Here is a 16573-nt window from a genome sequence, read left to right as displayed (position 1 = left end):
GCAGGTCCGCAGGAGGATTTATGTTCTCCTCAGGCAAAATCTTGTGACAAACGTTAGCAGGGGAAAGCCACAACCTGAACAAGGTATCCTATTTACAACTCATGAAGATCAATGTTCCTTGGTATATTTGAAATATATCACAAATAAGGTCGAATAGTTTTTAGTGTTAAGAAAAGCAAGATTATATACCAAAAAATTTATGATTCAAAGTGTATTTTTGTTTAAAGATAAACACTCCCTGACTATGATCATTATTTTGTTTAGCCCTTGACTGAGGGAGGCCCACTAATTCCGATGGAGAGCAAGCGTCTTCCAGTTCACAGGTCTCATTTTCTGAAAAGAACTTGTGAGAAAATGTGTGATAATTTAGAAAATCGGCCATCGGTTTTGTCCTCTGCAGTTACTCTGCTTGTCAAACATTGACGCTGTTCTTAAGGTTTTGTATTCTTTTATCTTGAATTTCTAAACGCTTTTCGACATGTTTGTGGCAGTCTTATTCATCGTTTCTGAACTGAACTTCAGATTTTTTAGGTGTTGACGCTGAGCATTACTGGGACCTGATAGATCACAAAAGAAGGCGGATTCAACTAAACCCAAGCCAATGACAGAGCAATCAGTGAGTTTTCTGCACTTTTCTCCACGAAACGCTTTTTCCTTTCAATTTTGGCTTTTAAAAATGCCCGTATTTCTCTCTCCACTTTATTTCTTTTAATTTTGGTTGTTGCAATTAATAACTTAGGAAGTCTCCCTTTCATTGCTTACATTAACCTTTTTTTGTAACCCATTTGACGAAAGCCCTGCCGTTTGTCTGAGCTTTCATTGCTGTCCTCCTGAAGCTTGGTAATCGAGGGTCACCCTTATCTTCGGGGGAAAAAAAAAATTTCCTTCTGACTAAAGTGGAAAACTTTTGAGATTACCTACCTGCTAAAATACACCAAGCTAAAATACACCAAGCTTCAACCTGATGGCAAAGGGCTCCTCCTACGCGCTTTGAAATTATGACACCCAAGTTGGCGGTAGCCTGGGAAAACTTTGCAGGCATCCTTTTATTGACTACCCAAACTGAAAACTTGTGTAGAGAAGGTTGTAAGTGCTGTAATATATGAGTTGCATAATTGTTATCAGTACAAACGATGGAATTCATGACTCTCTCTCTCTCTCTCTCTCTCTCTCTGTGTGTTGAAAAAAATATACACCGAAAGACATCTAAAACTGCTCCAGGTACCACAACTACGGATGAATTTATGCCCTGTCATTCATGGAAACCAACTGCAGGCGTTCGTCTTTCTCATCACTTCCATCGGCCTCCAACATCTGACTAGGAAGCAGAGCATCAGTAGGCCCTGTCTTAGGCACCAGAAAAATCAAGGCCAAAGTTGAGATCCTCAAGATATTCCTTATGAGAACAGCCAACCACAAGTTCTTGAAGTTGGTCCTTGTGACCTTCAACAGATGCAGAGCAAGACTTCCACTCCATTTGCTGCACAACCATCCAATGCTATCTATGCACATTAGTAGTGCAAAGAAGGTCCCTTCTATGCCAAGAGGGCACAATCTTGTACTAAGTACCATCATGGGCATCCATCTGAGACGAGAAACAATACGACCACTCATTTCTTCTATGACAACAAACATGTAGTCTGGCAGGCCTAATCTGAGATTGAGTCTCAGCACAAATGTGAGGTCAAGCATTCCTGATACAAAATACAGAAGCTGTGCAAGGAAGAGGACTGTTCTAAATGGATAGTTCTTGAAGACTTTTTGATACAAAATCACCCCCAGAATTGATCCAACAGCACCTATGGCATATATTATTCCAACAAACTCCTGCAAATGAACACCGAAGGAAGAGCTGGAGGCTTTGCATTTCGAAGATGCATGTGAACAAACTCAAAGAGTCGAACAATTTCATATTTGTTTTGTGAACACAGTTACCTTTGGAAATGCTGGGCCTGCTTTAGGATCAGTATACCAGTAGAAATGGCCTTCATGAGTGCTGTAGCTGAGAGCTATGGAGAGAAACATGTAAAGTGAAGGCTTCCATACTTCAGGACACTTCATTGTCTTAATCATGTTTCGTAATGCTCCATTTACCATCATAAACACCTTGGCACGAGTTGAAGATGCAAGGATAACATGTTGAGAGAACATTTCAGTAACAAATTTTGTACCCTAGTGATTATTATCAAAAGTTTAAGGTGCAATTCAAAGCATATTTCGTGTATACAAGACAAGAGAAAAACTGCCACTAGAAAAAGAAGGGGATGTTCAAAGTTGAGGCACTAAACTGGTTCAATTAGCGGGACACCAGCCTGTCACTCTGACCAGTTCCAGAGAAGCAGCAGCTTCCACACAGATACTGCTTAAGCACAGGCTTTTTCTGCTTATATTCATTCATTACCTACAAGGGCATTAACCCCAGAGTCCCAATATTCTACTGCCAGTAAAATCTATCTACTTTGTATTTTTGTGTTCCCAATGGCAAAATATGCTTCCACCCTGTAAGCAGAAAAAGATGCATCTAGTTTCTTGATTTAGTACCTGTCTGTCTGGTCGACTACTAGTTTTGCTCTCATTCAAAGTAAATCCTAGAGCGACGAGCATTGCAAGGGGAAAAGTGAGTAAAGCCAGTGCTCCCTGCATCAAACAGATAAGAACCAATCAGTGTTGATTATCAGAAACCAAAATAAAAACTGATGACAAGCATTCCAAGTGGGAAAGAGAAATTTTCTTTTAAGTAGGTAATGCTACTCTAGCTTGCAACCATACCTGCGCTCCCAGAATGCGAACTAGTATCCCACTACTGGAATATCCCAAAATGGCCCCAGTAGAGGAGCAGAACCCACAAAGGCTCTGCATATCTGATGCTAACGCAGGATACTTGATGCTATTCCGAGCTATACACGCATCTATGGTAACATCTGCTATAGAAATTGCAGTGCTAATGCCAATCAAAGTGCTCAGTGCAAACAGAATAGGAGGCTTCTTCTGCAGCAGTAGCAGTGCACACACGCTCCCAATAGTACCTGCCTGATACAACAGAATCAATTAAGCTCTCCTTTGAGAATATATCAAGAGATACAAAACAAACAATTTGACATCTTCCCTTGAGACTGAAATTTATAAACTTGCATATGTCATAATCCGTAAGGAGTAAGGATCTAATCTGAAAGGCTCATAAACAGTACAGTCTTGATCACTTAGACGCTAAGAAAGTGGGGAGAGGTGATATTCTAAGCCCCTGTCACTTGCAGCAAGTGTCTGCACAGAACAGAACCACCATACGGTGCAAAATGCCTCAGTGGTTGTTGAATGGCTCGCTTTTCAGCCTTTTCTGGCATGAATATTGACAACGACCTTCCTTCAACAAAGGATATGCATAACCCATTGATAGTCTTGATCACTTTGGACGCTAGGAAAGTGGGTAGAGGTGATAGTCTAAGCCTCTGTCACTTGCAACAAGTGCCTGCACAGATACAACCACCATATGATGCAAAATGCCTCGGTCGTTGTTGAATGGCTCGCTTTTCAGCCTTTTCTGACATGAATATTGATAAGGACCTCCCTTCCCTACACGTATCCAGCGATGAAAACGGTAGTCTACTATAGCAAAAGATATGCATAACCCATTGATTTTGAAGTAGTATTCACCATCGTGTTTGATCAAAACCACCAAACCCTTTCGTTATTGACATATTAAACTTGACATACTGTCCTTGAAAGCAAAAATTTGGTCTTCAGAGCACGATGACAAACATTTGGTATCCACACAATGATTCAGTATCCGCCTTTTTTACACCGTTCAACTTGAGACACTCTATGCTCTACGCTTAATCATCTACAAAGCAACAAAATGTTTGCTTATAATTTGCTGATATGACTAGTGAGATTGAAAATTATTATACCAATAGTTATTCGCGGGAACGGCTCATAAATGAAAGAGGCATGACTCGTAGCTCAAGTTTGTAATCTCAGAAGTAAGCCAGCTAGAAAGAGTAAGAAAAGGCATGCAGCCCACCTGCAAGGACAAAGTACGGCCGGCGTTTGTAGCCGGAAATCGGAAAAACGTCGGTCAGAAGTCCCCAAGCAGGTTTCAAGATCCAAGGCAAAGCGTAGAGACCTTGATACAGCTGAACCGCCGAGGGCTGAACCTGCTGGACATCCTTCCAGTAGTAATCAGACACCACCCGGAAGAAAGACGCAGCGAATCCCTGGCTGAAGCCATATACCAATATGACGGCGAAGACGAAGCCTGTTTCAAGCTCCCCACACAGCATGCGCAACCATTCAAAAGGCTCATTCAGGAGACCAACCAACCTAATGCATCCATCTGTCTTAACAGTTTCTTGGTCTTCTCGATCGACCAACATGCCATCTGCAACTAGAGGTCGCATTTCTTGTGACCCCTCTACCCTTGCAGCCATGGCGCTCTCTGCCTCTCTCTCTCTCTCTCTCTCTCTCTCGCTCTCGTGTAATAGGATTGACTCTTGAGTAGCAAAAACTGTGTTGACTACTATAAAAAAACAATTAAAGAATGCAGTAAAATGAGCCCACAAGACCTTTTCCTTTTCTTTATTTTTCTTTGACCAAGATGAACTAACAAATCCTTCTTTGTTGTCACTGACAATTCATTGGCTGCTTTTAGTCTAGTTACGTGGACATGTTGTGATTTGACCCGTCAATTAAGGCATTTTTACACTTAGAAAAAATAAATTAATTAAATATGGAAACAAAAGCATAGTTTTTTTTTTTTCATTTTGCTGAGAACATATTAATAGTAACTGACAGCTCACACAGCTGTGGTTAGTGTGACAAAAAATGGTTCTTCTTGGAAGCACAAATGTTAGGGATAGCTGCATTTTTCTGTAAAATAGTAAAGAATTTTCTTATCTGCTAAAAAAATTAGTTACCAACTAATCAACGTTGAGCAGAAGAACGTCAACTTTGAGGTGGTTGCAAAACATGAATGCGGTAGGGTTTCTTCTTGTCTACAGGTCTGACCTTTCTCACCTTTGTTTTTTCTGGGCAAAAAGCTGTGGATAGGGCCACCTTCTTACCAGATTATGTCAATGAAAATTTGCCACGAAGACCTAAGTTTTTTGACTTAGACTTCACCGTATGTCGTCGGTGCCGGCCAGACGGCACCTTATTGGCCTCTGACCAGCAACCCGGAGCCAAAGGCCTTGTTCACGTTCAGATGAACGTTGGTAGTGGAACATGAGCGACCATCTTTGCAGCACTCAGCACACAGAACCCAGGTGCATTCGCACTCAATAAAAGATTTCCTGGATGCCAAGGCACCAATTGCAGGTGTGGTGCTCTCAAGGTCCTTCCGGACTGAGGGGATGAAATTGATCATCTCCAGCAAGGCTTCAGACAGTTTGGGAGAAAGTATTATCAATACGATTGGTTCGAAAGAAGCGCATTTGCCGCTGATCTACTTAGGGGTGCCTTTGTTTACAGGTAAGCCAAAGGAGGAGCACTGTGCAGGTCTGATCAGAAAATTTGAAAATAAGTTGTCTTTGTGTAACGCAAATCTATTGTCTAATGCGGGTCAGTTGTGTTTAATTAACACAATCTAGCCTCAATATGTACTTATTGGATGACTTTTAGAATACCCAAAAGTGTTATCCTTAAACTTGAAAGATGTATCTGCAGATTCCTGTGGGAACTGGTGTTAATCGGAAAGGATTTCAGTTAGTTTCTTGGAAAGCTATCTGCAGACCCAAAGAAGAAGGGGGGGAGGGATTAGACCCTTGGAGAAGTTGAGTAAAGCCCTCCTAGCAAACAGGGTGTGCAATGTTTTCAACAAGGAGCCATGCAAGTCATGCATGGATGACTACATGGCTGGAAAAGAACTATATTTCTAGAACCAGGTAAGAGTCGTTGGACTCTAACATGACCATGAAAAGGAGCATGGCTGGCGAAGTTTGGGGTAGGGATGGAGCCGGATAGAAAATAATGTTCTTTGGGAGGTTGGAGATGGTACTATGATCAAAAGCCAGGAACAACGTAGCAAAGACAGCGATGACTGTTCCAGAGGCAAAGACACTACCTTTACATTTTACAGGAGCATAGTATGCCCTACAATTTGTTGCAACTGATCAGCCTAAGGTAGTGCCGTGATCAGCTCAAATGGTCATCTAATGAAGTTAATTGACTCAAAAGCGGAGATACTTGGGATGCTAGAAGTTTGAGAGGGGATAACCAAGTTGGTATCTCAGAATATATAAAAATAAGGCCCCTAAAAGAGCTTCCTGTCTCCTATACATAGCAAGCAGGAACAGACTGCCCACGTAGGACGGACGGAAAGAATGGGGCCTTCAGCTAGTAAACAGATGTCCCCTTTGTAAATGTCCAGAGGTATCCAACTCATTGGATGCAAAGTAGCTAGGGGAGTTTGGAAATGGGCGAGTAACCGTTTTGGAAGAAATAGAATTCCATGGTTAGACATTAATAAAACATTTCAATTCTGGTGCAGGATAGATCTGAGCTCATCGTGGCTTAAAAAATGTTGGCTCCCTTGTTTTCAAATTGTGAGCTGGAGAATCTGATGGCGCAGGAACAAAGAGGTGCATGGTGGTGAAGAGAGCATGTCACTTGCCAACGCCAATAAAATTGTGGGGCAGTCTTGTATTGACACATTTAGAGGCCTTCATTGGAGTGGAGGAGAGAACTATGCTGAATGTATGGCTTAAGACTGGTATCACATGTGCTACTAATGAGGAACTAAATAAAGATCGAAACGTAATTCAAATTTTGAAGCCTCGAAGCAAGGAAGCGTAGATAATTTATGGCAGTTTGGGTTGATAGTCTAGATGAAGATTTAAAATGGAAGCAGGTCAAGACTTTGCTGAGATGGAACTTCTCAGTTTCTGGCTATCTTTCAAGCAAGGATCACCCGGGAGAAGAAGGTAGTTACTACCAACCAAAGCTGGAAAAAGTGGGTGAATGGTTACATAAAGGGCAGCAGGTGGATTCCAGGACAATGGAAGGACATAAAAGAAAACAGGCAGAATATCGTATTCCTGAATTCCCTTCCCAATGAAAGCCAACGTGGATGGAAGGTATGATGCTGGCTTAGTAGTTTTGTGATTAATGTACAGCTTTTGTAACGGTTTTTTTTTGTCACAAAGGCGTCATTGATTGTTCTTTTTGTTTTCTTTCATGTATTTGTTGCAGCTGGTTCTTTTGTCCGCAGCTGATGCACAGCATCTACCTCCACCAAACTCTTCATTGGAACCAGAGGCCAGCAGACTGTAGATTTAATCCCTGAGAGTGTAAATTAGGTTATCGCCACATATGCAGAACTGGGCTTTCCCTGTTTACTAGTTTATAAGCATAAATAAAAGTGCATTTGACCGTTTGTTATAAACAAACGTCTTAATTTCATCCAAATAACACTAAACTTAAATCGAAAGACAGTGACCAATGTCTTCATAGTCGTAAGGTGGAATCGAAATGGTGATAATGGTGGCACTGCTAAACTAACGGCAGCAGTGGTGATGGCAACACCAGCGAAGTAGTTGACTGTTAGGGGGCAAAAATGGAAGTAGAAGTAGGAGAGCGGCCATGGTGGTGGCAAACTTATGGTGCTGTCGTGGCTGCAGCTATAAATAGTGACGGTGGCTGGGGGAAGCCAGTGGTGGAGGCGAAATTTATGCGGGTGAAAGCTGGTATAGTAGCAGGCCAGCAACGATGCTGCTGGTAGAGACGGTGATCATAATAAGATGGTCACCACAAACTTTGCTTCAAACAACCATGACACACACTTTCTTGCTAGCGATACCCAATAGACCTGTGGAGTCCCCCGTGGCTGTCATTTTACAATAACCACAAGACTTGCACAATCAAAGCCACAAATTTTCATAGGCAAAATGATCTGTGAGCAGCAAATATGGATCGTTGTTTCATATACACAAGAAGCAGGCGTAGATTACTAATCTTTAATCAATGAAGTCATGTACTTTTCAGCTGTTCAAAATGGTGGGTCGGGATACCAACAGTTTTTCTTCAGGGAAATTCCCTCACATATTAAATTCAAGCTAAGCCTTATTCTATTGTCTCATCTGCCAATGCCACTGATTATATTATTTACTGCTGCATCACAGACAGCTGATTTCATAAATGAAAAAAACTCCAAAACTCCCATACATATAAAAGGGCTTCAAGGCACACGTATACAATTTGTTGACATCCTCCCTTGGTTGTAATTATAGGTTTTGTGGTCTCCTGCCGCCGAATCTCCCAGCGAATACAATGACAAGCAATTCAACCACACCTGGAGAGAAGTTACAGCAGTAAAGTCAGCACATGCCGGTTTCTTCTTTTGTGCAGTGTAAACAATAATGGTAAATTGCATCTCACTTTTTTAAGAAACAAGGTAATGTGCAAATTTTTGTCTCTTACGAGAGAAAAGAAACATCTCAATACAAGTTTGGAACTAAATGTGTTGTCTGTTGAGGAAAAACAAAAATCTGGTGTATTATGTGTGCGTCAAACCCTTGCCGGTCCAAAAAAAAAGTACAGTTAATCAAAGAATCGATTGCATAATTTGTTCATAAATTATTACCCAAATCCGTAGTCCCATCACGAAGTGAGCATGAGCAAAACATTTGATGAATTGCGTTCCTTGTTCCTTTAAACTGCATGTGCTATGAACACTGCACAATCCAATCATTACCAAGTTATAAGAAAATTCTCTTTTCCTGCTGTACAGTTCAAAGGATTGATCAATGAATGCTGCTTATAGACATTATCACCAGTTGTAGGACGCTAGGTAATGCAAGGTTTGCTTCTTATAGACATATAACCAGTTGTAGGACGCTAGGTAACGCAAGGTTTTTGTAGTGATTACATTTTAAGTATCCGCCAGCAGATTTGCAGCATGCAGTCATAGGATAACATCACATTTTCTAAGATATTTTGGTTGGATACCTCGCTGAACTTGTCAAGAAAGCTTCCTTAAGCCATCAACAACCTTTTCTACTGAGGAAGTGGTCATTCAAATACACACTGGTGGTAGTACCAGCTTTCCTTTTGCGGTTTACACTTTAGGTTCTCCTTGGTTCATGACTCAGCAACTTCAAGAGCATGAAGCTTCAAAAATTTTCTTTCCAAAGCATTTATATACCTGATCTATGAAGCTCATAGTGATAAATCCTGCACCAGGAAGTACGAAAATAAATTTGTTACTTTGCAACATCACTATTTGGTGAATTTGAAACATCCTTTCTGCCACTACATATTTTCAGTTCTATAAATCCTTGCCATTGTGTTTTTCATTGCTTCCCCTCTTTTATTTAACTTCATTACATTAGGGCAATTGGTACAGCCATATTTTGTAGATCATATATTCCACTTCAAATAGTTTACAGCATGTGTTTATGTACAATGCTGATTACATGCATCACTTTAAAATCCAATTACCAAACAATATCATGCACTTACCAATCAAGCAAACTGCCAGTATCAACCAAAATGCTACTTGAAAATGACGACTATATTGAATGTGGTATTGTGATCTTTGAAGCTGCCTCTGGATTGCTCCAAGCCACCCATGAAGTTGCTTGTCATAAGAAATTTCAGGCTCTATACTGCATGAATCAAGGCAGCTGCTGCTTCTTTCATAACATGCATGCATAGCCTGCTTAAAATAGCACCCAAGATGGTCTGTTAGATCCACAAGTTTTTTGCACATCGTTGACTTAATTGGAAAAATGAACTGAGGAAAATGCAAACGAAAGGAAATGTAAACAAAAACAAATTTACAAACAGCAAAAAGAAACACTCCGAAAAGCCTGTATATGTGTATACACGTATGTTGCACGCATTATCAGAGAATCTACCTATATGAAGTATAAACTTGAGCGCTCAAAAGCCTCACGTCTACGCGTCCTAGCATATTGCCAGTAATTTGACCAAGATGGATGATTACACAGAACAAAATGTGAAAATATGACAGTTTAGATCAGAATGCAAAACAGGATCTTAAACCAACATGTTCAAATAACCCCAATTTCCCTCCCCGAAGGTTCTTCTCAAGTTTTATAACTATGACGTTCAGAACGTAAGCCGATAACCAGTCAATTTTGTCCTCCTTAAACAATGTTATCTAGCTTGAGAGAGAATTAGTCTGTTTCCATAGCATCATTTTTATTAAGCTGGTGCATAAAAAGAAGTAGATCGCATGGTCAAAATAGGTATTTAAAAAAGAAAAGAAACAAAACAACTCAAAAATCAGAGAAATTACCCTGCTCAATGGATGAGATCGACATCCCAAGACATTATCAGTTAGATGGTGATCCGCATTTTTCATTTTCTTGAAGCCATTCTTTGACCACTTCAACTTGGAGGAAGCCTCAATGTGCTTGATTAAGCCACTAAGGTTAACGATCTTGGACGGAGATGCTGCTAAAAGCTCATCATCAGCAACAGCAATCTTCCACACCCCGAAATCAGCATTTGCACTTGCAGCTCTCCTATGCCCATTCATAATCCGCTCACTCTTACCACCGTTAAGCCTCCTATCGTCCTTTTCACGAACATTAGAAGCATCAGCCAAATCGAGGACAACAGCATAATTCAAATCACAACGTCCTTCATCCCTGCTTGTTTGTAATACACCAGACTTCTGTACCGAAGACTCTTTGTCCAACGTCCCTGGTTTGTCATCCATTCCTCCAATGACCCCAACACGCCCATGGCTGCCCGAATCTCCAGCAAGAAACAAGGCAAGCTCATCGCGCTCCCCTTCATCAAATTGTACCCAAGGAAGAGAAGTCTTGCCATCCTTGAGAACTGATTCCTTCAATGAATCCTCAATCCTAGAAATCTGACCTCGTAGTGCAACGACGAATTGTTTATGCCTGGCCACCGTTCCCTTGGCCTGGCTGTTCTTGCCCAATCCAACAGCCTTCTCAAATTCCTCCAACTGCACTTATTCAGACAAACGCCCCCAAGAAAAGGAGAAAAGCATCATTGACATATCCAAATACAAAATTCCTTCTTCGACAGTTTTTCTGAAACAAGTCGGAGTTGCCTTTTTGCTTGAAGGCTTTAAAGAATTTATCGTACGAAGGCTAAAGCCTTCGAAGCATTCAACATATGGAGAGAACATGCAAGACAATGAATGAGAAAAAGTCCGGATCTCAAATTGGAAAAAATTTGAAGAAAAGGAGAGAAGGGAAAAAAAAAACAGAGAAATGGAGCTAACCTGCCATTTGGTGGTACCTAAGCCGGTTTGGAGCTCTCTTTGCAGCTCATGAGAGCTCAAATTTTTCTCGCGATCATGCGCCCACTCCCTAAACGTCGATTCCATCCTGAAAATGAAAAACCCAGATAAGAAAATTCAGCCCTATAATGGTCAAGAAAAGAACAACTAACAAAGGAAGAGAAACAAGAGAGAGAGAGAGAGACCTATCAGCGGAATCCTGGACCTCCTCAGCGGCGGGGAAGAAGGGATCCTTCTCCCACCGGTCGAAATTCGAAGCCATCGATGATGACAACTAATGTTTTTGAAAGAATGGCCAATAAATAATGTAAGATGATAAACAATGGAGAGATAGAAGGGAAATGGCTGCCTCTCTTCTTTCTCCAGCTGTTTTCCCTCAAACCGAACGAAACCAACTTCTTCCTCCCGACCTAGCAGCCCTCGGATTCCCACGTAGCTTCACCGATCCGATCACCCCCGTTTAGCTCTTCAACCATCTCTCTCTCTCTCCCTCCAACCCTCCGGTTGTTCGTTCATATGTAGGGAACCAAATTACACCTGTCCCTCTCCACTTCAAACAATGCCGACCGTCCGATCATATCTTTTTGCCGACAGAGGGGCGTCCAAGTCATCTGCCCTTCTCCTTCCTGCCGTCTTCTTTTTCCTCAGATCCTACCATGAATCTTCATTCTTGTTTTTATTGCCCTCTCTTTTCTCTCCCCTGAAAAAAATTATTTTGCCGTATTTTCTAAAAATTGACCTTTTTTTTTCTTTCTTTTTTAAGTTTTACCTTATGCCGGCGAGAAGAAGCAGCGTTTAATTTGCAGTCTTTCCTTTTTGGTGATTCAATACTAGAATTGGTTTCTCTTTCTACAGTAAATATTCCAAACAAAAATTAACCGTCTACCAACCACTGTTCTGTTCCGATCATTACGTTAAGTAGACCTTACCTCACTATATATTGTCTTAAATTAAAATTGATAAGTTTATTGTGAACGTAAATAGCTTCTTTCTCAACCCATTTGTATCATAATCATTTTTTATTATCTTCTTAATAATGTGTTAATTGCTAAGGAAGAGATCAGCTTAAGTTTCAACGGCAACATACTTGACAGAAACCAGTTCATCTCACCATAGAAAGCAGTAAATTATGTTATTTAATACTCATCTGTTTCGTAATATTTTTTACCATCTCTCAAAAATCTGTGCTTGTTGAGTATCGGTAGGGGTGGAACCAAGGTATGGCTTCCTTCAAAACTTTTAAAATATATATATATATATATTAGAAAATTTTATTTGTTTTATATAAAAATTTTGAAAAATGATATTTCAACTATAATCAAAATTTAAAAACTTTAATTCACTCTCTTCATAAAAATTTTTTTTGCTCTACCTCGCCATGGATAGAAGGAAATGGAGACCTAAACACTTCCCTAAAAAGTATTAGAAAAAAATACATATTGTAACGAATCCGTCCATATTTTTCTCGTTCTAAAGTTTTTTGAATTTAAAAAACAATTTAAACATTTTAAATTGATTATAATAAAAAATGGTTTGAAAACGACGTGATTTAACTTCAAATTCCGTTCGACTCTGGCCACTAAAATATGAAATCTAGGTTTCACCAGAAAAGTGGAGTTTCTAAATAGGAACATCTCCAAAATCTTCTCGCCTTCAGCTGTTCATCTTATCGAAGAAAAAAAAAAAAGAGAAAGTTGGTGTTAATTTATTCCTTTCTTGAGTCAAAGTTGGAGACGCAGACTCTGTCAACGTGGACAACATTTTTTACATTTGCTTCTCTTTTTTCTTCTCAATATTCAACCGATTGCGTGTTGAATCATCCTAAGTGCGTGGCTGGACCTCTCCGTCAAATTCGAAACCAATGATTTGAGTTAAATTAGCATGAGGAAAGGAGAAAATGGAAGATGGATACTCATATTTCCCGGATAATGTGTCGACCAAGAAATTTTCCGATGAATTGACGATGATCAATTGCTAATAAAATGCACACTTAGAATTATATTCTCTAAAAGAAAATGTTTCAATCTTGAAAGATTTCAAAAATTATTAGTTGTTTGACATTATAGTATTTGTGAAGCGGCAGAGTCAGAAAAATTGATTGATTGAAGGAGCACTCGTTTAAAAATACTCATACCTGCTGGAACGCTTTTAAGAGACTAGTGTGGGCAACGGCCCACACCAGCAGTCACCATGTGGTTCCGCCACTACTACTGCTATTTAATATTAAAGTTAAAAGATAAGCATTTTCATTTAAAAATTATGGCTTATAACTTTTATAGTTTATGCTTTTTTTTAATGTTTTCCTAACAAGGACATTTTACATTATTTAAGAAAAACAGAGATTTTAAATTATCATGTGTCATTTTAACACAAAGAGTGTCTTCACGTTAAAATTTCTCCCTAGAGGGTGTGTACCCACATTGCACCAAACAAGTAGGTTAAAAATCTTAACTTGGACATATTATCCCCATATTTACATTGAGAGTAAAATCTGCCGTAGATCTAAAGGATGGGAACATTTTGCCTTGTGACAAGTTCTTAAGTTTGCCTTCAACGCCTAGTTTTTTCATGTTCTAAACTTTAAAGACACTAATAAAGTGTATGGTTGACACAATTTTTTTTTTTTAAAGAATGCTATTAATTCAAAAGCTTATACTTTTTTAATACATTATAAAATGATTGAATGACACAAATATCTCAAAGAGGCAATTTAGGACTTGGTTGAAGAGCAGAACACTCATCAACTAAATGTCGTGCACTCACCATTTACAGTATAGAAAAGTAACATATATGAAAATCGAACTATCGACCGGCCTTCACCACTCCTCTTCAGAGCTAACCAAATGAAATGGTTGAGGGGCGGTAATATTTGAATAAGCAAATGATTGAGAATAATTCATGTATAAATACATATATATTGTGCGATTATGTGGGCAAATGTGACTGTCAGTGCTGCCTAGCTGTCTTAATACACCACGTTGTTGTCTTTAAGGAACACATATACATAACATTTACCAACTTTTGATTGTTAAATCTGAAAATAATATAAGTAATTATGTCATATTTCCTGAAACAAAAACATGATGGGTCTAAATCATGTATTCTGAAACCTGTATTTCAGGAACATAATATTCTTCTCATCATACGCCTTCTTAAGCTATGCAGTGCTCTAAAACGCAACAAAATAAGTAGAAGTATTTCATATCGCTTGGCTGAAAGTGGAAGCCCTCGTCTTCTCGGGATATCAAGATTACTTTCGGTGCTTCGAGGTGTAGTCCTCATATTGGCAGTTAGACTTGTTCTGACGTATTCGGGGCTGTAGTGCCTTGAAAGCTTTAGCCTAAGAAATGAAGAACAAGTTTATCATCCATTATTGCATTCCAGGCCAACGAGGCGTTGAAGCAAGAGGTAACTTTTAAGCAATCTGAACACAAGCTTCATGAACTCGAAGAGTAAAGCATTGAATCAAAAATAAAAAATAAAACGAGCAACTGCTTAATTCAATTCTCTTTTATGTTCACTTGTTCTTCCTGTCCCAGTTTGGAACCCAATTTTTCTTGTTCCCCTTTCCTCTCTCTTCCTTCCTTCCTCTCTCATTTCTCTATCTTCATTCTACCTTTTCTTTTTTTGGTGTCAAACTTGTGATTCCGGTCCTAATTTGGAACCGAATTTTCTAGTCCAACCTTACAACTCTCTCTCTCTCTCTCTTTCTCTTTCTCTCTCTCTTTCTCTTTCTCTCTCTCTCTCTCTCTCTCTCTCTCTCTATATATATATATATATATATATATATATATATATATTCCATTTTAACTGCTAAAATAGTTCAGGTTTGGAATGCCAACCCGATCAACTACTGCCGTATCTCACCTTATTGTTAATCGGACTGGGTTCATATTCAAATTTGGATTTGAAAAATTCTAAACCGAATCCAAATTCCTGCATGTAACTGGACTTGAATGTTTGTCATAATTAGAAATATGTTAGATTTGGAACAAAAAAAAAAAAAAAAACTTGTACCAAATTGGGATCAGATTATGAATTGAATTTGATTTCTTTAGTCTAATTTGAGTGAACATAATCTGAAATGGGACCCTTCTTATTAGGTTTGCTATTTTTGGCAAATATTTTCTTGTTGTTATCACTACAAAAGTAGGGAAGGAACTCCAAAAGTAGGGAAGTAGATTAATTCTTCAAGAGACGGCAGCAAGCAAATTCCTCCGAGCAACAAAAAGGATAAAAGTGATCAAACATGTGGTACCAGGCCGGGCCCGCTGGGTACCTGGTATCCGGCTCGATCGGGCCCGGGCTCGGGTCGAGAAAACGGGCTATCGGGCCGGGCTCGTGCCCGGTTGCGTGGCCCGATCGGCTCGGCCCGATCTGGCCCAATAATAATTTATAAAAAATAATTTTTATTATTTTTTATACTTAATAATGTGTATTTTATAATTAAAATATATTTTATAATTAAAAATAATTATTTTATAATTAAAAATATATATTTTTATTATCAAACAAACCGAACCTAGTCCGGCTCGATGGGCCGTCCGGGGCCGGGTCTTACCGGGCCGAGCTGGCCCGATGCCTACCCCTACAAACATGTGACCGGGAGAAGCATCACACGTCTCCTTCAGCTTGGCTTTCATAATCACATGGTAAATAATCAATTATGTGATGCTTATAAAATTAGGATACCCCTTAATGATAGTTAAAACTATGCTTTAACAATCAGCATTATTTAAGTAATATGACAAACTCAACTTGTTTCGTGCAAGGCAGCTGCTGCGAGACAATTCACGATGTCTATAAAGAACACAATATTTTTGGAAAGTAGACGTCATGTTTGTGTTATTGTTCTTGCTTTCGTTTTGTTTTTGTTTTTTTTTTCTCGTTTAATTAATTGAAATGCTTAATGTTGGGCAGGTGGATTGATCTTACATTTTTTTGTTATTTGGTTTTATTTTTAAAATGAAAGGGTTTTGATAAATAATTTGCATTTTGAATATTGAATATAAAAAAAGATGCACACACGAACATACGCATATATATTATATAACCCGTGAAATGCATGAGAAAATGTCAACAAATTATTGGGGGAAACATTTTCTTGATTATCATACTATGCACTAATGGAAAAAAACTGGAGTTTATCTAATGAGCGAATTTGAAACGGGATTGAAACAAGTGAATAAACAATTTTGAAAGGTTCGCGCAGGATTCTTTTGGTGAAACAGTCCTGATGGAGGCTGGGGTAAAAGTTTCTGACTAACCAACGAAAAAAGGCTCATACTAAAAGTACAAGACAGAGACCTCAAATCGTTTCTGTTGTAAAACTTTTCAGAA

General features: G+C 39.2%; 2 protein-coding genes and 1 long non-coding RNA gene across 5 annotated transcripts; 1 reads left to right on the top strand and 2 right to left on the bottom strand.

The window, feature by feature from the left end:
- The first annotated feature begins 4 nt into the window (after positions 1–4).
- Positions 5–1162, top strand: LOC116260999 (uncharacterized). The gene is made up of 3 exons (XR_004174219.2): positions 5–83; positions 265–436; positions 523–1162. It is a non-coding gene; the product is annotated as an uncharacterized LOC116260999 (long non-coding RNA).
- On the bottom strand, positions 1099–4475 carry LOC116260997 (probable folate-biopterin transporter 6). The gene is made up of 5 exons (XM_031639567.2): positions 4019–4475; positions 2770–3026; positions 2542–2637; positions 1936–2106; positions 1099–1827 (listed from the first exon to the last, which is right to left on the bottom strand). Exons 1-5 carry the CDS (start codon positions 4422–4424, stop codon positions 1243–1245), a joined length of 1515 nt encoding a protein of 504 aa, XP_031495427.1. The 5' UTR covers positions 4425–4475; the 3' UTR covers positions 1099–1242.
- Positions 4476–7932: 3457 nt separating this feature from the next.
- Positions 7933–11874, bottom strand: LOC116261541 (uncharacterized). 3 transcript variants are annotated; one of them, XR_004174305.2, is made up of 6 exons: positions 11419–11872; positions 11216–11321; positions 10253–10933; positions 9451–9646; positions 8573–8663; positions 7933–8281 (listed from the first exon to the last, which is right to left on the bottom strand). XR_004174305.2 is itself a non-coding variant. In XM_031640358.2 (5 exons), the coding sequence occupies exons 1-5, from the start codon at positions 11493–11495 to the stop codon at positions 8214–8216; spliced, it is 1128 nt and encodes a 375-aa protein (XP_031496218.1). In that variant the 5' UTR covers positions 11496–11873; the 3' UTR covers positions 7933–8213. The 3 variants fall into 3 exon arrangements, 2 of the variants coding, with proteins under 2 accessions (XP_031496218.1, XP_031496216.1); XM_031640358.2 differs by lacking the exon at positions 8573–8663 and having other exon boundaries at positions 11419–11873; XM_031640356.2 differs by lacking the exons at positions 7933–8281; positions 8573–8663 and adding an exon at positions 8670–9162 and having other exon boundaries at positions 11419–11874.
- Positions 11875–16573: the final 4699 nt, after the last annotated feature.

This window comes from Nymphaea colorata, chromosome 9 (assembly GCF_008831285.2).
Source record: "Nymphaea colorata isolate Beijing-Zhang1983 chromosome 9, ASM883128v2, whole genome shotgun sequence".
Classification (NCBI taxonomy): domain Eukaryota; kingdom Viridiplantae; phylum Streptophyta; class Magnoliopsida; order Nymphaeales; family Nymphaeaceae; genus Nymphaea; species Nymphaea colorata.
This window is presented reverse-complemented; position numbering and strand designations above follow the sequence as displayed.